Source organism: Heteronotia binoei, chromosome 4, assembly GCF_032191835.1.
Source record: "Heteronotia binoei isolate CCM8104 ecotype False Entrance Well chromosome 4, APGP_CSIRO_Hbin_v1, whole genome shotgun sequence".
Lineage (NCBI taxonomy): Eukaryota > Metazoa > Chordata > Lepidosauria > Squamata > Gekkonidae > Heteronotia > Heteronotia binoei.
In genome coordinates this window covers 106641831-106666347 of record NC_083226.1, presented here as the reverse complement: position 1 = coordinate 106666347, position 24517 = coordinate 106641831, and the positions used below count along the sequence as shown (strand labels likewise).

Genomic DNA, 24517 nt, shown 5'->3' with positions numbered 1-24517 from the left:
GTAGTTGTGGAAAGGGCTTCCCTTCATACCCATTCGCCACCATGAAGGGGGAAGTTTTGGTAGAGCTATGTATGCTGTTATTATAACCATATTCCGCAAAGGGGAGCAGCTCTACCCAATTTGATTGCTGGTAGTTCACAAAACACCTTATTTTTCTAGCACCGCGTTTACTTTTTCCATCTGTCTGTCCGTCTGAGGGTGATACGCGGAATGCAGTCCTTGTTCAATGCCTGTTAATTTACAAAACTTCTGCCAGAAGTTGGCAACAAATTGTACTCCTCTGTCACTAATCAATTTATCTGGGAAGGAGTGTAATTTCACCACATGTTGGAAGAATAACGACTAATCTCTTGGCTGTTGGTATTTGAGAGCATGGGATAAAGTGCGCTTGTTTAGAAAATGTATCCACTACTACGAGAATTATGGTTTTCCCTTGGGAAGGGGGGAGTTCCACGATAAAGTCCAGTGACACCACTGACCAGGGTCAGGCTGCCGTTTCTAAAGGCTGTAACAGTCCTGGCGGCTTCCCTCCTCGCTGTTTGGCCATTAGACAAATTGGGCAGGAAGTCACATACTCCGATATATCCTTTTTCATAAAAGGCCACCAAAATTGTCTATTTACGAGGTGCAAAGTTTTGACATATCCTAAGTGACTGGCAATCTTGTTGTCATGGCATGATTGCAGAACTTCTTTCCTGAGGCTCTCCGGCACATACAGTTTACCGTCTTTGTACCAAAAGCCTCCCTCCCCGTTTTACACCCTCAGGTTTAGCATCTCCTTCCTTCTCCATCTCTTTACTCAGCTTCTCCCCCATTGTGCCTCGGTTGCTTTGCGCATAGTTTGCGAGCGGGTGGTCACTACTCCCCCCAATTGGCTGGAGGAGATAAACGAATTGATTACCTCTTCTCTTTGTTATGCTGGGGAAGGCAGGACAGAGCGCCTGCCAAGAAGTTCTTAGACCCCGGTATGTGTTTTAATTTGAAATCAATTTAGCGAAGAAACCTGTCCACTGGATGTTTTTTGGTTAGTTTCCGGCACCCAGTTAGGGCTTCCAAGTTTTTATTGTCAGTTCATAACTCAAATGGGACCCTTGCCCCCTCGAGCCACGATCTCCAAGTCTTTAATGTGAATGTTACAGTAAATGCATCTTTGTCCCACACTGACCAATTCCTTTGATCATGGGAAAATTTCTTGAAGATGTACGTGCCGGGTTTTAGGGACCCTCCCTCATCAGGTTGCATTAATATTGCCCCCACAGCAACATCATTCATGTCACATTGGACCACAAAAGGTTTTAATTCATTAGGGTGGATTAGAATTGGTTCACTCGTGAACAGTCTCTTTAATTTGTTGAACATCGCTTGGCAACTTTCTGTCCACATTAGTTTTGCTCCCAGCTGTTTCGCTTCAGGACCTTTCTCTTTTGTCTTAAGGAGATCAGTCAGGGGGAGCATGGTGTGGGTGAACCCCTGTATAAAATTATGGTAAAAATTTGCAAATCTAATGAAGGATTGTAACTGTCTATGTGTTCTCGGGGGTTCCCAATATAACACAGCTTGTATTTTAGCTGGGTCCATTGCCAATCCTTTCCACGATACCCGGTAACCCAGGTAATCCAGTTCCGTCGTATGGAATTCACATTTAGAAGCTTTGTGTACAATTGGTTCTTGTAGAAGGCTGCTAGCACTTCCCTCACTAGTTTTACATGAGAGGGGAGGTCCTTTGAGTAAATAATTATGTCATCTAGGTACACAACTACCCCCTTGGTAAAGGTACTTTCGTAGTACTTAGTGTATGAAGTTCATAAAGACCCTAGGGGCCCCCTGCAATCTGAATTGCATGATTAAATATTCAAATTGTCCCATTGGCATGTTGAACACCGTTTTCCATTTGTCCCCTTCTTTAATGTGCACCCGGAAATAGGTGTCCCGCAAATCCAGCTTGGTGAAAATCTTTCCTTCTGATACTGTGCTTAATAAGTCTTTTATAAGGGGTATGGGGTACACATTAGACACTGAAATGGCATTAATCCACCTAAAATCCATGCACAGTCTTAGCCCCCCATCCTTTTTCTTTCTAAACAACACCAGGGCGGCATGAGAGGCCGTAGCCGGTCGGATAAAGCCAAGTTTTAGATTTTTATTTAAGAACTTGCGTAGTTCAGCTTTTTTGGCCCACCCCATGGAGTATATTTTCGCTCTTCGGAGGCTCTGCCCGATATTAATTCTAGGGCACAATCAGTGTCTCAATGGGGGGGGGGGGAGCTCGTTAGCCTCTTCTTCACTGAACACTTGCTTTAGGTCATGGTATTCCTTCGGGATCAATCCCACCTCCTCTATAGTGAGGCATAGCTTTTCATTCAAGGGAGAGGGTTCAGGGCCCCATCCCTTGTACCTAGTGTGGGGCTTGCACACCAAGTCTCTAAAGTCTATTATCTGATCCCCCCATCTGACGTTAGGCTCATGCTTAGTCAACCACCCGACCCCCAGGACAATATCAAATGACAATGAGGTGGCTACGACAAAAATCTTGGTGTCCCAGTGGTCTTCTATCCCTACTGGCAACCCTTGGGTTTGTTCCGTGCAGGGCTCCCCTTCATCACTGTTCCATCCATCTGCTCAAATTGGATAGGATGCTGAAATGGACTCGTAGGGAGTCCAAGGGCCTCCACTAATCTGGGGGTGATTATATCTCTGGTGCACCCCGGGTCTAGTAATGATCGGGCGTATATAAAATGTTTAAGGTTAGGGTTCAATAAAGTCAGTGGGATGAAAAACAAAGTCCCCGTAATTCTCACCCTCAGTGGCGCCATTAGTTCCACGACCTACTCCTCAGTACCATTCAGTGCAGGTCGCTCCCATTTCCTGCTGGCTCCTCTTTCCAGGATTTTTCACCCAACTCGCTGATGACGATGATTTCTTCCTCTCACAGGGTCACCGTTGCCAGGCTGCCCTTCGCTGGCTCCTTTGAGTGTCTCTCCGACTTCTTTGCTTTGGGTGTGCTGGCCTTCAGAGTGAGGGGGGCCTTGGGGCAATTTGTGGCCATGTGGTTAGCATCCCCACATCGAAAGTGTCTGGGGGTGGGTGGTTTAGGTGCACCCCCGGACTGGCCTGCCTTTCTTCCCTCTGGTTTTGCCCCAGACCGAGACTCATGTCCCCCCTTACTCCCTTACTGCTGTTGACGACGGAGAACCACTTGTTTCATGTTGGTCTCTACTTCTTCTGCGAGTTGCACCCACCCAACCAACAAGGTCGGGCGAGCTTGTTGGAAGGCTCGATCCAGTACACTGGTGTTCAGAACTCTCTGGAACTGCTTGATCTTCATCTGCTCGCTCTATCCTCATACTTTGGCGGCATTGGCTTGGAACTCGGCCGCATACTCTCTCACCGACTTGGCCCCCTGTTGTAAGTCTCGTAAGGTTGTCAGTGCTTGGATCTCTTGCAGGGGGACTTCGTATTGTGTCAGTAAGGCCCGCAAGAACGCTGCCACTGTATCTAGTTCCGGGCTTCGGGTTTCATAGAGGCTCACGTACCATCTCTTAGGCTCCTTTCAGTTTGGAGCCTAAGTAATCTACTTGGCTGAAGTCATCTGGGAAGGTGTGGCCCCAATAGTACATGAAGCTATTAGCTTGTATCGAAAAATACTCCACTCCCTCTGGGTCCCCATCAAAGGCGTCATCCAGTTCCCAGCCTGGGCCATAGTCTACCGGGCCAGGCCGCGGCAGCAGCAGTTGTTGCGGTTGCTGAGGTTGGGGTTGTTGGGGCTGTTGTGGTTGCCCCCCCCCCAGGTGCAGGTGGGTGCAGTGCCCAATCGAGTTGCCTCTTCACCTCTTGGGTCATTAAGGCATTGTTCGCTTGCATTTCTTCTCTGACAGTTCTGGTCATTTCCACCATCTCGAATCTCATCATTTGGAGGAAGTCCCTTGGGTTGGGATCTTGTTCTTCTTCCTCCTCATCTGGGATCGCATCAGTGCCCTGGTCCTCTCGACCATCACCTCCACTCATCTCTGATGTGCCCTGGTTACTATCATCCTCCATCCTGGTGCGCAGCGGGGGTAGGGCTAGGATCGCTTCTCACCGTGCTGGCTCTTCATCCATCAGGCCAGTAGTCCTTCTGGGGCCACAATCCTTTGGGGTTATGAATAGTCATTGTATGTGCAGTGGGGAACCTCTCCCAACTGGCCTCCTGATGTTGAGTATGTGCCATGGAGGTTGTCTCGGGGGTGTTCCCAGTCCTTGATCCTCGCCAGTTGACGTTTCTGGGTTGTCGGGGGCCTCTCCGTTATCTGGAGCTCTCTCTGCCATCGCATTAGGAAATCTCAAGGTTCGGTTAAGTCCCCAGTGGGATTACTCCCAAAATGTCAACCACCAATATTTCCCAATAAGAGTCCTTTGTGTGCCAAAGAAACTCCTCCATTTGCACCTGCTAGAATGGCCTTGGGTTAGCCATTAGCTCTGGCAGAGGTTGTCCTTGAAAGGGCAGCTGCTGTGAGAGCCCTCTAAGCCCCACCCACCTCTCAGGGTGTCTGCTGTGGGGGGAGAAGATATAGGAGATTGTAAGCCGCTCTGAGTCTCTGATTCAGAGAGAAGGGTGGGATATAAATCTGCAATTCTTCTTAAGTCAAAAGATCTTTTTTATTTCAGGAAACTCAGGAGCTCTACCAAGAAACCTTGGGAGTAATGGGGTACCAAGGGTTACAAAGTTACTATATGGGATATCATCAAAGGTTACAATACAGATGTATGCTTGAGTCACCGGTTCAAAAGTTACTAGGCAACTATCTATTTACTACTAAAGCATTCTAGGTCATTGAAGAACATCAGAAACATTCTCACACTGCTCTGTGTGAAAACAGGGGGAGGATACCTTGAGCTATTCTATACCATAAGCATCCCAGGGCCAGAGGGCTTTGCTACGTGCCCTCTGGGTTGTAAATAATGGAGGAGAGCAGGCCTGGTGACGTGCTCTCTGCACAGTAAAAAATGGTCAAGAAATGAGCATGCTTGACAGATATAGACAAGCTGAAATGAGTCCAGAGGAGGGTGACGAAGATGGTGAGGGGTCTGGAGACTAAGTCCTATGAGGAAAGGTTAAAGGAGCTGGGGATGGTTAGCCTGCAGAAGAGGCAGCTGAGAGGTGATATGATCACCATCTTCAAGTACTTGAAGAGCTGTCATATAGAGGATGGTGTGGAATTGTTTTCTGTGGCCCCAGAAGGTAGAACCAATGGGTTCAAATTAAATCAGAAGAGTTTCCAGCTCAACATTAGGAAGAACTTCCTGACAGTTAGAGCGATTCCTCAGTGGAACAGGCTTCCTCGGGAGGTGGTGGGCTCTCCTTCCTTGGAGATTTTTAAACAGAGGCTAGATGAAGATCCTGTGAATTTAGGGGGAGGTATTTGTGAGTTTCCTGCATTGTGCAGGATGTTGGACTAGATCCTGGAGGTCCCTTCCAATTCTATGATTCTACGATTCTAAGAATTTGCAGAGGAAGCCAATGGCAAACCACCTCCGCTTACTAACTTGTTTTGAAAACCTTGTGGGATTGCAGTAAGTCACTTGCAACTTGAAAATATTTTATACACAGAGCAACATTTTAATCACTTTAACGCATCATTCTAATTCATCTTTACAGTCACACTTGGGGAGCCAGGTTAAGAATATATAACAGGGGTGGCCAAATTTGCTTCATGCAAGAGCCATATAGACTAAATGTCAAATGCTCAAGAGCCGCAAGGTGACTTCAGAGGAAGAGGCAGGTCTGGGAGAGTGGCCTGAAAGTGACATCACATGAAGGGGTGCGGTTTGTGCCAGATGTGACATCATCAGAAGGGTGCTATCACATAACTTTTGACCTTGAAGTGACATCATACATCCTTGCTAGTGAACATACATGGTTTTCTATTGTCTGCCTATGTGTAGCAAGCCTGAACTTCCTTGGTGGTCTCCCATCCATCCAAGTACTGACCTGGAGCGACTCTGCACAGTTTCTGAGATCTGATGAGATTGAGTAGCCTGGAGCAATGCTGAGTTGGACCTAAAACAGAGGGTTGAATCCAAAAGTGCCTCTCCACTCACAGAGCATTCTACTTTTGAAATGAGATTATCTTTGGATCCAATCCATTGCTGGTGGATAGGCATTTATATATTTTTAATTAATAAATAGTGCAGATGTAAAGTACCTTTTTCCAGCTCACAGCAACTATGAGGGAGGCCATAGAAGTAAATGAAGCTTAGAAGAGGGCCACAAGCAAAAAAGAAATTTGAGAATCCCTGCACTACACCACACTGGTTCTCTTCTCATACTTGAAATGTGCTACAGAGAAGCTGAGCATTATTATACAGCCCAATTACTGTTGCCTTCCCCAAATAAGACAGGAAGACTGCTCTGGATATTAAAAAACATTCATTTATTCTCAACTCAGACTTCCTGTGTAAGCTTCAGTTTCTATTAAGAATTGCTTTTCCTTCATTAAATCATTCGGGTGGAGCATGTTATAACACCTTCTCCTGGAGTTGCCTTTTGGCTCTGGGATTCAGAGGCTTACTGCCTCTCAACATGGAGGTTCTCCTCAGTCACCATGGCTAGTAGTAGCTCCTGGGACCTATCCTCCATGAATCCATCTAATCCCCTTTTTAAGCAGTTTATTCCTCTGGTCATCAAGACATCCTCTGGCAGCAAAGTCCACATTTTAATCACTTTAACCACCCTGTGTGTCTCAGTCAGTGTGGGATGAACAGACACAAATATTAGTTTGAGTTTAGGAAGAACTACAGAACTGGAGATTGGAACTGGCTGCTGCTGGGCAGCTGCCTTTTTGCTTTTGGGAAATCTGATGCAGTATCAGTAAAATTGGTGCCCTTTTAAGGAATCTGCTTATTTGCCTGGCATTTCCAGGGCTCTTCAATTTGACGGAAGGAAGGGGGGGGGAGGAAGAAGGACACAGATCGGGAGAGGTGGAAAGAAAGCAAATATATGGGGAAAGAGAAGTGAAAAGACAGAAAGGAAGACAGAAGAAAAGAAAGGAAAGCAGCCTGGAATGGGGTGGGGGAAATAGATCTCTGGCCTGTCCTCACATCCAGTTCCCAGGCAACTCAACAGCTCTGAGCCCTTCCTCTCATGAGTGCCCAGTTAGGAAGTCAAAACACAACCAACAATCTCATGACCACTAACTTAACACAGGAAAAGGTTTTTTAAAATGAGAAACCATAAAAATGAGTAAAATGGCATCTTCATCCAGGAGAAAGCGAGCCCAGATGCCAAAGAAACATGCTCTATGAGGCATCTCCATCCCCCAAACTGCAAGGTGAGGCAAATCAGCTCTCCGCCTACTGCAGCTCCGATGACCATGCTGCTGGGCTGGGCTGCACACCTCCTCCACCCCTGGTGGCCTGTGAAAGCAGCACTGTCCTGGCCACCCTCCTCCTCCTCTCCCCAACCCTAATGTGCTCTGGCAACCCACCACCAATCCAGAGAAGCAAGATCATGGGTTCCTGGTACAGGCTTACTGGGGGAACTTTCCCTCAGTGGTCTGCACGAGCCGTGCATGTCCTCGCCACCCTTCTTCCTCCCTCCCCAACCCTAAAGTGTTCCAGCCAACCCCCATCCAAAGCAGCAAGAACACGGGCTGCTTGTGCAGGTTTTGTCTGGAGAACTTCCCCTGGTGGCTTGTGCGAGTTGCACAGGATTTGGCTGCCTTCTTCCCTCCTTCCCCAACCTTAAAGCGCTCTGTCTGCCTGCACTGCCTGTGCAGCCTAGGAGCTTCTCCTCCCACACACCCAACCAAAAACTACATTGCCTTGGCAGAAAAACAGAACGAGGAGCCCCCAGCTCTTCCTGGTTTGACTGAGAGATGCTGGGAGCAGGGGGTGGGGTTTAGTTGCCTCCCTGGCTGCCCATCCACCTACCCAACTCTACTACAGAGTCTGAAGTGAACTCTGTAAAACCGTTCAGGGGAAACCTCTGCTTTCAAAGAAGGGGTGGGGAGTGGATGCTTGAGAGTTGCACTGGAGATGAAGAGCCTCATGTGGCTCCCTAGCCGCAATCTGGCCACCCCCGATATATACTCCCAAAAGAACCCCCAGCTTCATGGCACTATCAAAGAAGAACTCCTAAACTCTAAGGAAGCATAAGGGAATGAGAACTCCAGGAAACTGAAAATTTCCAGGGTATGCTTTGCTATAATACTATAACCGACTGCAATGTCAGAATGTATACAGAAAATTATGGAAATTGGTGCATTCTTGAAAGTGACAAATGACCAGGCTTCTTTTCCATTCCTTGCTTTATTTGAGAAAATACTGCCACTGTCTGAATAGCTCAAAAGTTCTGTATTGTATACATCACCTGTATTTGTGACATGCCAAGCAAAATCCACTTTACAGTTTTCTTTTCTTTTGCAAAGGCCTTCAGTCTCAATTTGAAATATCTAATAAGAAAACTTTCAAGAAACTGTCATGGTCAGGAACTGATGCTGTGAGACTGGACATGTGGCTTTTACAAACATACTAATGCTGTTTTCAAGTTATGTTGCCTGACGTCTTCTGTATTAGCCTAACATTTTGACAATAATGGCAACTCTTCAGGTCAAGCCTGAACATTTGATATTTTGGATTAAAACACATTAACCTTTAAAAACAAATACACAGTGTTATACACCTAAAAAAACACCCTTTATCAAATTGTAACGTTCTAAAGCTTACTTCCTACCTTGTTCTCTACTTTCAAAGTCTGCTTGTCACATATTCTCAATTTTAACCCTTCATAATACAATTTGACTCATAAACTATTCCTTTCATAAATACTTCCAAGTAATTTTCTGCACATATTCATTCTATAAATTAGTTTTGGATTAAAATTGGCTTGTGTGACAGTAGACTTCATCAGTTAGGATGCAAATATGGAAAACATACAGTACAATTCAAAAGAATGTGGAACCCCTTTCTTTCTCTGGCAGGTATGCATATTCAAAACAAAATAATGATTCTACAAAGATGGTACTGTGGCTTAAGGTTCTCATTAGTAGGAAATTACAACATGGGATTTACTTTCTATCAGCCATGTCCTTGTTTAGCTATTGATCTTACAATTTTCTGTGCTTTAATTCAAAAGTTGGTAGTCAGTGACAATAGAAGTACAGGATAAGTTTACGATCAACTCTGATCTATTCCACCAAAAGTATTGGGATTGCAGGTACCTGACCATGCAGAAAGATTAATATGGACATGGTGAATGAGCACTCTGGAAGCTGGGTAAAAAATGGTTAAAAATAAATATTTTCTGAAAAACTGCAACTGAAATAAGGGAAATGGCTATTGACTCTCCATGTATATCACAAGATTTACACTAAATTGTTATTGTTCCTTCACAGTTGTGTTTATGCTGTTGTCAATCTGCACATGTGATTGCATGGAGGAATTTAGCAGTAGGAAGGCATTTTAATCAGTGATATGGGGGCATGCAAACACATACACACACACACACTCCCACTGCAGCCTTGTGCACCCCAGAAAACACTACTGAGGTTTGAGGAACTCTAGGGAAAACTGTGAGAACTTAATGTGATATCTGACTACGGAGAAAGTGGGAATTGGCAAAAATCAGTGATTATTCTCCCAGCCAGAGTACAAATAGAAATGTATTCTATTCATGCAGTGGCACTCTGAATTCAAGTAACTGGGTTGGATCCTACAACCAATGGGTTGATTCCAGTCATAATTTTCCTAAAAAGGGGTGAGGAGGTCCCTGTGACTACCAAAAAGGCTATGGAGCCCCAGTGTAGTCTTACACAGCCATGTGGAATGGGAGCTGTAAAAAGGGGAATAAGGTGAGATTGATAGAAAAAAACTGGTTGGATATAACCTCATAAATCCAAACAACTCACAAGGATAAATTTGTCTTGCATTCTCCTTCCAATGCTGGAGGTTTTGAGACAAATGTGGTCAAAATGCTCTGTGGCATGGAGGTTCAGAAGAGAAGGGACTGGGATCAAATCAGCCCCCTTTCATGATAGCCGAAAGGGGCATGTGGTAATATATACGCGCGCACACACACAATTAATGGGATACATACAAGATTATCTGATTCCCTCTCCTCTCTTCTCATGGCATTTTTTCGCACTAGGTACCCAAATTCTCAGCATTGGCTTTTCAGAGATGACAGGACTGCTGCATTAAGAGGAAAGTGGTGAAGATCTAGTTCATAGGACCTGACCCATTGTGTTTCACATAAGCACTTTTAGACTCTAATGTTAGAAGAAATTGTGGAAAATGAAATCGAAAGCATTCTTAATTGAAATATTAAACTAATTGGAAGGTATGAATATGGCAAAATCTAGTTGGGGCATAATTTGTAAAAATATCTTATTTCCCAAACTTTTATAAAATTAATGGGATACATAAAAGATATGAAGTAACTACAGGACAAAAATATCATTTTTGTAGCACAAATAAAAATCAGCAGGATTGTCCACTTAAATAACTATTCCATGACCATTATTTATTAAGGATTCTATTCAAAATAACAACTTGTCATTATCAAAATTTTAGATTTTTGAAACACAGTTATTTGAGATTTCAGAACTGTACATCTCAAAACATACACATGAGGGTAGCTTCAATAGATAATTAGTTTTATAATTAAGCCTAGTGTCTACTTTAAATAGAGCTCAAGGAAAAGCAGATACCACTTACAAACTAATATGAACAGCCAAAGCAAAGGAAGATACAAAAGAGAAAGAAGCAATATATTACATTGCTGAAACTACCCACAGAACGAGCAGGAACCCACTTCAAGGAAGTTGCTGAACACTTTTACCATTGGATTTATGCATACAGAAAAAGTAGAAGGCTTTTCTAAAGGCATATTTTGATCATGAACATATACTTAAGAGAAACTCAATAGTGTTTCCTTTATATGTAAACTTAAACACATCATGAAAGGCTGCACGCCTTAGTAACTGCTTAGATACCTGCAGAAGTTTAGGTTGACAAACTTTCAGAACAATTAAATATATTTGACTATATTTCTCTTCCAACTTTTCCATTAGTGGACCAAACATAAATTTCCCACTACATTTATATTTGTATATATATTCAAAACTAAAAGCTTTATACTAAAACTGAGTATGTATGTCATAAAAAGCAATAATATTAATAAAAAACCCTAACAAATTTCAAATGTTTAGTCCAAATCTGCTGACTGCAGAAATTATCTCTTTAATATCATGGAATGAGTTAAGAGGCAGTGGACATGTTGGGTGTCCAACCCATCTGGTATGCTCGTTCCAAGGTCCTCTTGCAGTCTTGTAGTACAGTACTGAAGATTATGTGCGGGTGCTGCAGCACTAGTTGTTCTACAGTCACTTCATTAACCTACAAGCAAAGAAAAATCTGTCATTCACAAGGCTTTAAACAAAACACAAACTACTCAAGTGAGTGGAAAATGGGTTAGTTCATTTGGATGTTAGCAATAAGACATTTACTGGTTAAAGGGTCTTTAAATTCACAAGACGGCCAGGGGGAGGAGAGTTTTGTTTTTATTTTTCAGCAATAACTGAGAATTAAGGTCCTACTTGGGCAACAGCTGAGACGATGGAAATCAATAATAAAAATGTACAAGCCCAGCAGGTCAAGAATATCCCTGCTAGACCTTAGCCAGAGATATTTCTTGATCACACAAAGCAACCAGACAGGACTAATTAAACCTAACACTTTTACAACTGCTGTGCTGTAAGGGGATTAATTTGTCAATTATTTTTAAGCTGATTGTAGTTCGTATCATAGAAGCAGACACCTTCCATCATCCTTTAGATAAATAAAAGATTAACCTAAGAATCACAACTTTTAGGTAGCTTTCTTTGGAATCCTTATTGAACATTTAAAAATACATCAATATTTAATTTAAATAGTCAGCAACCTAATCTGACAGCATGCCAGTGTTACAACTGCTTACTTTGTATTTCCTTTTTGGTGCCCAGTGTTCAACTAATATGAGATAACAAGCCCAATAACCATAGTAACAATTTTCTGTTCTTGCTGCAAGTATTTTCTTTCCTTGAAATCCTTCTTGGAAGAAACGTTTTTAAACACAACAAATGCTTCTTAAATATCTATCCACTATCACCCTGTTCCAGCCCCCAACTGAAGCAATTGTGCTAGGCAGTGCAGAGAATGAACAGTGATTGCATTTTATGACAGGGATAAATGACGGGTTTAATCTACAGTTCTTCTGCTTTGATAATAGAAACACTCAATCTTCATTGGGGAATTTGTCAACTGAAGAGCAGCTTGGATAGAAAATGGGTTTTTCTTCTATTCCAAGTACACAGAGACTCTGCAAGTTCTAAACACTTTTGTAAACAACTACATTACAGCAACACTGAAGGTACCTTGGAAATAGCAATGGCTTTTTAATAAATCAGAATGAAATCTGTAATGGTACAAGTTCTTCAGAGTATGTGAAACACATCACTAAATCACATTTTAAATACTGACCAGAAATGTTGGTCGGAGGAAAATAGCCCTGGGGGCTCTACCCCAACCACCCAATACTTACCCAAGGCCCCACCATATACAGTTAATGCAAAGATTACTGAGGTAATGTAAGTAAACCATGCTCTGCTGTAGGAAAAGTGTTGTGTAAATTCTCAGTATGAATTTAAAAAAAACTAAAGTGCTCAAATATGGTAGAAACCAAAATTAATATTAACAAAAATAAAACCACTGGAGAGAAAAAAGAGTAATGCTTTCTCCTAGTACACTAATACATACCGTAGTAGTGCATATCATGTTATGTTAATCCATGATAATTTTAATACTAAATAGCTTGGATTTTTCTGGATTATTTCCCAATGGAAACTAAATTTTTTCAATGCATTTTCTAATATAATTTTAATTACAGCATTCTATCTATCTTAGGTTTACTAGAAAGGAAGATGACAGAATAGAACATGACTGCCCCCCAGAGAAGCCAATACATAAAAGCAGATGATCCTGAATTTAAGATGCTCCTGAAAAGTTGAGCCAATCAGCAAACCAGCATGACATGTCTTCCTCCCACCATCCTCTGTCTTTCCTTTACAGCCCCTTCCCTCCTTGCTGCTGCCACCTCCTCTATATCTCACACCTAATTCACAGAGCAGCCATGAAACAAGAGGTTATTAGATAATGAGCTGAGCACATGCCTCCTCAACTCAGCACCATGCAATGGCTACCATGTTAGTCTTTGTGAAGCTCAACATGTTTTGGGGCTCCTGATGCTTCCTAGGAGTTGCTGAGTGGGTAAGTTGTGCTGCCATTTAGCTCTTGCCCCATCCCCTCCCTCTGTGCTTGTAACTACCTTCCTCAGTAATCAAGGACAGCACAGGATGGCTTTCTTCCTTTCCTCCTTCCTTGTTGCCCATGCAATCTCTATGCAGGGCAACTGGGTCATATGGGCTTCCTCCAGCCTCCTCCCCAGCTGATAGAAAGGCTGGTTTCTCTTCATGCTTTCTGGCTTAGGTACAAAGCACAGTGGGAGACAGTGCACCTTACAGTGTTTGCAGGGGTGGAAACTTGTCAAAGGGTCAAAATTACTGATTTTCTGATCAGAATTAAAAAATAAACTGGCCAAAACCTGAAAAATTACTGAACAATTTAATTTCAGCCCATTGATAAATTAAAGTAAAACTGGGACTTCATTAAAAATGTATTATTAGCTGACTTTCACCATCCCCATAACCAGGGCCGGCACGTGGTTGTAGGCCAGGTAGGTGGCCGCCTTGGGCGCCACCTGGCCATGGGGGCGCAGGCAGGCACCACCTCCTCGTCCCCACTTGCGTCGATGGAGCTGGCTGGGTAGCGGCCACCCACATGCTTCTTCTGATTTGGAATGGAGGAAAAAGCATGTGGGCGGCCGCTTCCCAGCCAACTTAGTCCATCTGAAGGGGGAGAGAGGGCTAGGCAAGGGGTGGGCTGAGCGCTCTCACTTGGACTGCCCCTCGCCCAGCCCCTCTGCTCTGCCTCTTCAGAGGGACTCAGATGGCTGGGTAGTGACCGCTCGCGTCCTTCTTCCTCCGTTCCGGATCAGAATGGAAGGAGCAAGTAGGCAGCCGCTTCTCAACCAGCTCCCTTTGAAGGAGGGGAGGGCTGGGCAAGGGGTGGGCTGAGCATTCTTGCTAAGCACACCCTTCACGCAGCCCACTCCCCCCCTTCAGAGGGACTCAAATTGGAATGGAGGAAGAAGCAAGCAGATGGCCGCTTCCTAGCCAGCTCCCTTTGAAGGGAGCAGGAGGGCTGGGCGAGGAGCAAGCCGAGCAAGAACACTTGGCCTGCCCCTCACCCAGCCCTCCCCCCTCCTTCAGAGGGAGTTGGCTGGGCTAGCAGAACACACCAGTGCGATGATGACACTTTAGTTGATGTCACTGTGCTGCATGTGCTTTGCATGCGTGATTCATGTCCTGGCAGGGGAGGGGGCAGGGTTCTGCCTGGGGTGGCAGAACCTTTAGCACCAGGCCTGCCCACAGCCAACCATTTCACACATTTTTATAGAAAAAAGGAGAATGTTTTTATTATTGTACAAAAATTAAGGCAAAATAAGATTCCCTTTTAAAAATAATTCCTTACTGCAGATAATAAAACAGCAAATCAGTTTTGGGCTGGGGTGTCATCGGTATGCTGATGAAACCCAGCTATATCTGTTGATGGCTGGCTGGCTGGATACTACCCCGTCAGTTTTGGCTGAGGGGTTGGATGCTGTGGTGGCATGGTTAAAGCTAGAGCCTGTTGAGACTGAATCCTACTAAGACAGAGGTTCTGAGACTGGGCAGGGAGGATTCAAGGTTTGAGTGCCAACTCTTGACAGCACACCCTCAACACTAGCATCAGCTGTCAAGAGCTTGGGTGTGATTCTAAATTCTTCCTTATCAATGGAGATGCAGATCACAAATGTTGCTATACTGGAATTTTTCCAGCTATGTCAGGTCAGGCAACTGGCCCTATCTGTCCTCCCACCGCCTGGTCACAGTAATTCATGCATTGGTCACCTCCAGATTGGGCTACTCTATGTGGGCCTACCCTTGAGACTGACCTGAAGACTCCAGCTGGTACAGAATGCAGTGGTGCAGGTCCTTACAGAGACCCCCAGCAAACAGCACACATTTGAGCTGTGCTGCATGAGCTGCACTGGTTACCAGCTGAGCACTGGATCAGATTCAAGGTTTTGGTGTTTACCTTTAATGCCCTTAATGGTCTGGGACCCATATATCTTCAGGACAGCCTCTCCTGGTATATCCCACAAAGGGCATTACACTCCACTGATATACATAGCATTTTCCTTTATTGGCATTATAAAACTGTTAGTATAGAAAAGGGTAGGATAAAAGAAAATGCAAAAATAAAACACACATGTATAAAAAACACATTCGATCTTTCAGTTCCATTCTTAAAAAGTTATGAATTAAATCATTATAAAATAGCTTAGTTTACCATAGTACTATGTATAAGTAGAGCTGCCTGGAGGAACTTTGCCACTGATAAGACCTTGCTTGTGATCCCTGGCCCAAGAGATATCTGGTTGTCCTCAACTACACCCAGGGCTTTTAGTGCCCTAGTCCCAACCTGCTGAAACTCTCTGCTGAGTAACATCCGTCCCCTGTGGGACTTGACGCAGGGCACGTAAGGCATTCAGTTGAGGACAGCAATAGCATTCATCTGGCTGGCACCCCCCCCTCCCCCGCAAGATGGTGGCATAATTGAAAATTTAGATCACCATCTGAGCAAATTTGACTGATATATTTTAACTGTAATATTTTAACCTTTATAATATGTTGCTTATTTATTATTGTTCAGTGCCCTGAAACCAGTATACAGGTAACGAGCAGTATAAAAATCAATTTTAAGAAATAATAAATAATGAAATATATTAAAATCATACATAAAATAATCCTCATGAGAATAAAACATAATTACTGTAAGTTAAGGTCTTTACTTTTGCGTTATCTTGGCTTTGCTTCTACTTTATCTTTTTTTGGCTGAAAAAAAGTTATTAATGAACTCTTGTTTTTCATCAGATTTCTGCTCTGACTTGGATAGCCCAGGCAAACCGAATCTCATCAGATCTCAGAAGCTAAGCAGGGTTGACTGGTTAATACAGGCATCCTTGAAATAACAAGTTGGCAGCACAGGGGCAGGCTCTATTCAGTCACCTTTCTGAATATCCTCCAAGCCCCCAGGTAGGGATCAATCACCAGAAATTGACATGACTTCCAGGTGCAGACACACACAAAATCAAAATCAACAAAACAAAACAGTTTTCTGCAGTGCACCATAAGCATTTTTATTGCCCTCTTCTTACCCTCAATATGAAGTAATGAAAACAAAAAAAATTGAATTCACAAAAAACAAAGAAATACTGATTTTACTGACCTTAACTTAAAAAAAACCTTGACAAATTAATGTCCAAGATGAAGCCACCCGCCCTGACTTTTATTGATTTTACTGACCAATTTCCACCCTTGGGATGGAAGACACACTCTTTGTTCTGTTGGCCATAAGAATGATAGCATGGGGTGGTGGTATCTTTAAAAAGGTAAAGGTAGTCCCCTGTGCAAGCACCAGTCGTTTCCGATTCTGGGATGACGTTGCATCACTACGTTTTCACGGCAGACTTTTTACAGGGTGGTTTGCCATTGCCTTCCCCACTCATCTACGCTTTCTCCCCAGCAAGCTGGGTACTCATTTTACAGGCTTCTGCTGGGATCGAACTCAGGTCATGAGCAGAGAGCTCAACTGCAGTACTGCAGCTTTACCACTCTGCACCACGGGGCTCCTTGGTGGTATCCTTACATAACAGTAAATTTGTATACATGTGAAGATGACTTAGCCTTTAAAAAAAGAAGCCAAAAGAATATTTTAAAAATCCTCTTGTTTTCCAGTTGACACAGTAATATTTTTGTACAGTGTACAAACCCTAGCCTATGCAACGGCACCAGCTTTAAAAACAGCCTAGTTACTAAATATACAAACTGGTTTTAACAACTCTTGAAAGTTATACTCAAATCTAAAACAGAAGTTGATTAAATGATTTCTTATTAATTCATTTTTGCTAAACCCTTAAAATTACATTATAATTTATGTTTATGCTCCACCTGTGTCCCCAATGGTAGACTAAGAATTTATGACTGACCCAAGGTCACACAACAATTTTTCATGCCATAGTTGGAATTTGAATGTGGGTCTCCCATATCCCAGTCCAATGCTTTACCTATTACACTATTGTGGCTTTCCTGTATTAGATATTATCCTATAAAGAAATGATATCAACCTGCCTTAAACCACCAGGAATGGTGGGATGTAAATATTTTAATAAATATTAGACAGGCGCACACTCCATATGTGGAGTGAATTCTATGTAAGTAAGTAAGTAAGTAAAATTTTATTTATATCCCGCCCTCCCCCGCCAAGCAGGCTCAGGGCGGCTAACAACAGCAAAACAACAATACATTTAACAAAACATTAAATAACCCCAAACCGATTAATACATTAGTTAAAACAGTTACTAAGTCTAAAAACATTAAGTTAGATCTGACAGTACCGTTATTAATCGACGCTATGCCTGTCAGTTTGTGAATGATGGCGGATCTCCAGACTGGACCATTTTGATGTTTCTTTGTGGACTTGGTCAGCCGTTCATGAATGCCTGTTTGAAAAGGGTAGTCTTGCAGGCCCTGCGGAACTGATCAAGGTTCCGCAGGGCCCGCACCTCCTCTGGGAGTTGATTCCACAAGGAAGGGGCCGCGGTAGAGAAGGCCCGTGCATAGGTAGTCTGAAGTTTAACTTCTTTTGGCCCAGGGGTGGTCAATCTGTTTTTACCTACTGACCTCAGTGCTCTCTGGGGCTCATACGGGGAGAGACGGTCCCTCAGGTAGGTCGGTCCTCGGCCATATAGGGCTTTAAAGGTAATCACCAGCACTTTGTACTGGACCCGGTATACAATCGGCAGCCAGTGCAGTTCGCGCAGCCCCGGCCGTATATGCTCCCATCTTGGGAGGCCAAGCAGCAGCCTGGCCGCCGCGTTCTGCACTAGCTGCAATCTCCGGGTCCGGCACAGAGGCAGCCCCATGTAGAGGGCGTTACAGTAGTCCAATCTTGAGGTGACCGTCGCATGGATCACCGTTGCTAGGTCCCGGCACTCTAGAAAAGGAAAGGAGTATGCACAGTCATCATAGATGAAACTTTATGTAATGTTTAATAAATTGTAACTGCTTTCCATGCAAGAAAACCTTATTGTGGAAAGCAACCCAAATTAGAGGATATCAGCTATATTTTGAAGAAACCTTACTTTAAGTTTGTGAAGTGTACGTATACACCCACACCCACACTAAGGCTAACTACCAGTGCTGATTTCTAGCCATCTGGAATCCCTCAGATGATCTTTTCTTTGACAAAAATGATTTTAGTACATTCAGATGTCACCAATTTCAGTACGTCTAAGATGGACACAAAGACAGCCTGCTGTGCTCTTGTGCCCCCTTTCCTACTTGCCTGGTGCAGGAAACACAACTGAAAGCTTTCTTGCTTGGGGAGCCTTGAATCAAACTCTTAATTTGCTGTGAGGGCTGCATAAACTGAAATTTGTTTCTTTCCATAAACAAGGATTCTAAACTGTCATGATGGCATTTGATTCTAATCATCACGACACAGTCCTGGTGAACTCTTTGCATACCAAAAGGCATCAAATAATTTTTATTTTCTACATAGAGATATATGACCCTAATCCAACATTAAAATTTCCTTTGGGCAGTAGGCCTTTTACACACCTACCATCCTTCCTGTATTTGCAACTAACAGTCCAGTCAGTTTTATGCTGTCCTCTATATCCTATTTTCTCAGTTCATTTTTAAAAAAAAAAATATATTTAACAACAAATGTTTGACTAAAAAAACCCTTTAATAGTTGAATGAATAATATTCTCAGGTGGTCCAATTATAATTCCTGCCTGTAGCTACAGCACAATAAAAAGGGTTACAGAGTTTCAATGATTATCTCAGTGCTCAGGGGCCCAAGAATAGTTGAATAACACAGAGAGAGCACAACATCTGCATCCTGGATCTCCTGAATGTTAATGCAAACAATGTGCTTTGATTTAAATTATGGATTAAAAAAACCAAAACCAAACACACAGCAGCAGCAGTCAGGTAATGAATGCACATCAGAATACTGATACAGTATTTTTGTGAAAATAAATAATTTAGAACTATTTCTTACCTTATTACTGTGTGGTGCAGAGCTGTTTCTGTACGGTCCAGTCTCAAATGGAACCACTAGCTCCAGAAAACAGGATAAGAAGTGACTTGGGCCACTGATAAAGTGACATAAAAAATAGCACTACGATTTTTCCTGGCAACTATCAACACTAATGTGGGATGTAACCAAGTTAGTAGGATAGGATTATCCAGAAATGAATCTGTTTGGCAAGAGTAAGGAAAGAATAGACCTAACATCCCAAACTAGCATAATCTCATCAGTGCTTGGAAGCTAATCAAGGTCAGTAAATCCCATGATGTGGAATTTCAAGGGGTTGCCACGAGTCAGTTGCAATTCAACAGCATGCTTTACTCTTAGCCCTGACCTTGATAGCTCAGGCTAGTTCATTCTCGTCAGAACTTGGGAACTAAGTAGGTATAATGGTCAGTATGACCCTACTATTTGGGAGGCTTAAATTCAAAATCCCCAGCCTGGGTGAAATTGGTCTGGAGTGTAGACAAATACTCTCTCTCTCTCTCTCACACACACACACACACAAAGAGGGGGCAAGGCACAACTCATACTTTGAAGAGGTCTTTCTGGATCTAAGTGCTACTAGGCTCCAACTTTCCCTTGCAAACAAAGATGGAGGGGGAGAGGAATGGAAACAGATAAGGGCCACTGGGTTCCAACGTTCCTTTACAAACAGGGACCGGGGCGAGGAGGAAGGGAAAGCAACTGGCTTCTGGCTTCAAAAGGACTTTCTAGGTTTTAAGTGCCACTCGGCTCCAACTTTCCTTTGCAGAGGGGGCAGGGAAGAAGGGAAACCCACTGGTTCCTGGCTTGAAGAGGACTTCCTGGGTCTTAAGTGTCACTCGCCTCCAACTTTCCTTTGCAAACAAAAATGCGAGCGGGGGGGGGGGGGAGGAAGGGAAACTGATCAGCTGTCGTGCAGCCTGGTTGCCAATAGGCCGCGGACCGGTATCAGTCTGCAGACCGAGGGTTGGGAACCCCTGCTGTATGTTATGGGCTACTTGTTTGTTTGTTTGTTTATTTCAGTTCTATCCCACACTCCCCTGCAATTGAGCTCAGTGCAGGTCACAACAGAAATATGAACAATAAAACCACATTATAAAACCATAAACAACTGAATCCAATTTGTTGTATGTTATTATTACCTTGTTCTCAATGCATTGTATTTCTATATATGTACCGTATTTGCCGGCGTATAAGACGACCCCCCCACTTGGTGGCATGTTTTTCAGGGCAAAAAAGTCATCTTATACGCCGGCAAATACGGTAAGTATCTCTGCAGCGCCTGCTGGGTTAACTCTCTGACCTGGATCTGTCCATCTTTACAGGGAACCACTATCCCCGTCTTGCCAAAACATACTGTCACTTTCATCTCATCGACCCTCCTCCTTCTCCTCAGGTGCTTCCCCTCAGGCGGCAGCAAAAGCAGGAAGGGGGGAAAGAAAAGGTGGGGGGGAGGAGAAAAAAGCCACACAGGCCACGCTGAGGGGGCGTGAGAGCGGCAGTTGGTGCCCTCGCGCCTCTCCGGGGAGGGGAGAAGAACCCTGCCGCTCAATGTGTGCCCCCGAGGCGACGGCTTTGCCTCGTTCCCCGCGCCACCTCTGCTGCTCCTTCGCCTTCTCCTCAGCCCTTGCAAGCGCGCTCCCACTGCCGCGCTGTGGGAAATCGGCGGAGGGGGCGGTGGGGAAGAGGAACGGAGGGAGGTGCTGAGAAGGGCCAAACAGGGCCGGCGGCGGGGTTGGTTTCCTTGCGGCCGCTCCAGGAGAGCCCAGTCCGGCTCTTAAAAGGGCCGCCGCCCCACGAGGAATGCCTGGAGAGGGCAACGGCCACCACTCCCCTCGCTCGCTTCCCGCCCGCCATGGAGTTTTCTCTCTTCCTTATCTTCACCTCCAATAAACTAAATGGTGAAGCACGGGGCTAAAAGAGGCCGGTGGTGAGCATGCTTGCTCAAAAGTCAGTGTTCCTGGAGGAGATTCAGCACAGACTGGCTCAAGAGCAGCAGGCGAGGCTGGTGGCACCTTTAAGACCAAGGAAGTTTGATTCTGCGCCCAAGTTTTCATGCGCAAGCACACTGGGCAGATATATGCCGGCGTATAAAACGACTGGGCGTATAAGACGACCCCCCCACTTGGAGACATGTTTTTCAGGGCAAAAAAGTCGTCTTATACGCCGGCAAATACGGTAATACTATTTACTGCCTGTTTAACCTGTCAGGTTTCATTCTCATGCTTTATTTCCATTTCTACTTTGTGCAGTCCTAGTCCTTGTCCCCTGCTACAGAATTGAGTTGGCTGGAAGAAGCAGCAAGGGAGAGAGCTGCTAGTGAGGTCGGGTTTTTTGTTTGCCTTTGTCTTTCCCAAATTGCTGGGGAGCATTAGCTGAGGTTGCTGTGCTAGGGGACAGTGTTTGAAGGTGAGTGGATGCAGCCTGCTGGAGATTAGTTTCTGTTTGGTTCTTTTGTCTGGATTCTTACTGACTCAGGAGAGTGTGGTTGCCTGGGGTTGACTGCCGGCCCCACTCCCTGCTGTTGCTGTTGAGAGGTGGGGCTATAGCCTTTGAACTCTAAGGCTCTTCCTCATCAAGGGTGTGAGCCTTTGGCTTTCGGCCTGTAGCTCTTAGCCTGGGGATTGGGTTTGATCCAAGTCCACAACAGACGAAAGGAAAATGAAATGCAAGTCACCTGTTCACATCTTGGTGTACTGCCTGAAGATCATGTATCAAGTAGTTAATGTATGAGAAAAAATGATGTATGTGTGTGTGTGTGGGGTGAATTAGTTCAACTTGAAGCAGAAAAGAAATCACTTACAATTTTCTTCCCAAGTACTTCAGCAATTATTTTTCATATATGGGATAATAGAAAGCTTCTCAATTCCCTTTGAAAAGCATCTTTTGTTCTATCTTTTAAAAAGCTAATGTTGCAAATCTAAATTTAAAATAAGTACATACTGGAATGGGCTGGAGTGGATGAAAGCATTGAAGTAAATTGTTTTCTAATATGATTCTCTAAGTCAGTGAATCAGATATTCCTAATATTACACATAATACTTCAAAAATTCTTAGAATCAAATATGAAGCAATTTGATTTGAACAATTACAGCCATTTATGAAGAAAATGAATGCTGCATGCTTGGGAACATGGGGAAAGATTAGATTGTGAAGTTTTCTTTGAAAATTACAATCTCTCATTTCTGAAACCATTTTTGATATGCTGTTTTACCTTAAGCTAATGTTTACCAGCTTTCATAGATATGTGAAGGAAACTTTTGCACTGTTTACCATAAATGTCACATACGAGTCAATACCGACAGTATAATTGTTTTTTGATTAACTGGTTGGACCTTTTTGAATAATTCTTTGGACCCATACACATAGCTAGTTTGCCTTTCTTCTACTATAGGCTCAAGACTGGTTTTCCTGTTTATTGTGAAGGAAAAAAAATGTTCATTGAACTGACTTGATGCTTTTTTAAATGCAGAAAGGAATGCATATCCTTACTACTTCACATGAGTCCAGAAGGGCTGTGCCCAAAATAGTATCATGATACCTTATATAGTAAGGTATAGAGGAATGCAAGAGGAATGGTCCTATATACCTTCTTTACTATGGTACCAGGATGCGTAGTTTAATTGCTTTAGATATTTGCTTCAATAGATTTTGTTCTAGTAAACCTTCTAGTAGGCTAATTCTCCCTCTGAGGCAGAGGATAAACAGGTTTCCTACCAGTAACTGATGATCTTCGAGTGGTCATCTGTGCAGTCACACCGATGGGAGAAGGCGCCAGTGCCGATCACGATCGGTAAACTTCAAAGCTGCAGATTTCCGCGCCTCCGTCCCAGTGCACATGCTCAGGAGCCCCACCACGCATGCTCACTGGGACGGGAGCGGACATCCCGCCAGTTCCTTCTGACCGCTGCGTCAGCCCACTGACGGACCGGCCACAGAGGGGAAGGAGGGCGGGGTAGTGTGACTGCACAGATGACCACTCGAAGATCATCAGTTACAGGTAGGAAACCTGTTTATCTTCTTCGTGGTCTCTGTGCATCACACTGATGGGAGATTAGCAAGCTATAGTCATACCTGGTGGAGGGTGCCACGGTTCGTCAGTAGGAGATGGATTGAAGCACGGCACACCAAAGACTCCCGATGTCGCCTCAGGTCCAGGGCATAATGCGACACAAAGGTGTGTGGCGACGCCCACGTAGCGGCCCTGCAGATGTACTAAAGTGGGACGCCCCTCATGAACGCCGCCGAAGTGGCCATCGCCCGCGTGGAATGGGCCCTCACCGGCCCCGGGAGCGGCGTTTTGCAGAGCAGGTAACACAGACGGATCGTCTCGACAATCCACCTGGACAGCCTCTGGGACGATATTCTCTGCCCCTTCACTGCAGTCACATAGGACACGAACAGCCGGGGGTCCTTCCGAGAGCCCTTCGTATGATGCACATAGAAGGATAACGCCCGTTTCACATCCAGGGTTTGCAGCCTGCGCTCAGACTCAGTCACCGGGTTGGGGTAGTATGCCGGCAACGAGATCTCAGCATTGAGATGGAAGGAGGACAAAACCTTGGGCAAAAAAGTAATGTCCTGACGGAGCACCACCCCTTCTGGAGTGAAGGTCAAGTAGGGGGCGTCGCAATGGAGGGCTGCCAACTCGCCCACTCATCTGGCAGACGTCACCGCCACCAGAAAGGCCGTCTTCCAAGCCAGGAGGTGAGGAGCACAGGTAGCCATCGGCTCGAATGGCTTCCCAGTTAAAGCCTTCAGCACCAAGTTCAGGTCCCAAGCTGGGGCGGGCACCCGCACTGCCGGATACAGCCGAGCAAGGCCCTTCAGGAACTTTTTGGTGTCCGGGTGGGCAAAAACAGACTGACCATCCACCCGCGGGTGTTCTGCCGAGATGGCAGCTAAATAGACGCGCACCGATGTCACCGTCAGGTCCGCATCTAACAAGGAGGTCAAGAAATCAAAAATAACAGGCAAACCCGCCGCACGTGAGGTAACCCCTGCAGCCTCAACAAACTTGGAGAACCTGCTCCACTTGTACGAGTACGACTTTCGCGTGGAAGGCTTCCTGCAATTCAGCATAATGAATCACACTCTCTCAGATAACTGCTGTGCCCCAGGCACCATGCTGTTAGCTTCAAGTGCGGGATGTCGTGGTGAAGGACCCGCCCCCGGTGGGATAGTAGGAGATCCGGAACCTGCGGGAAGTGATGAAAATCGCCATTGGCCAGCTCCAGGATGAGGGGAAACCACTGCT

General features: G+C 44.5%; 1 protein-coding gene across 1 annotated transcript in view; it reads right to left on the bottom strand.

Moving 5' to 3' along the window:
* Positions 1 to 10472: 10472 nt before the first annotated feature.
* FBXL17 (F-box and leucine rich repeat protein 17) overlaps positions 10473 to 24517 on the bottom strand; it is a 337107-nt gene continuing 323062 nt past the window's right edge. The window contains exon 9 of the mRNA XM_060235625.1: positions 10473 to 11373. Within this exon, the coding sequence (XP_060091608.1) occupies positions 11236 to 11373 (138 nt within the window). The 3' untranslated portion in view covers positions 10473 to 11235. The remainder of the gene's footprint in view (positions 11374 to 24517) is intronic.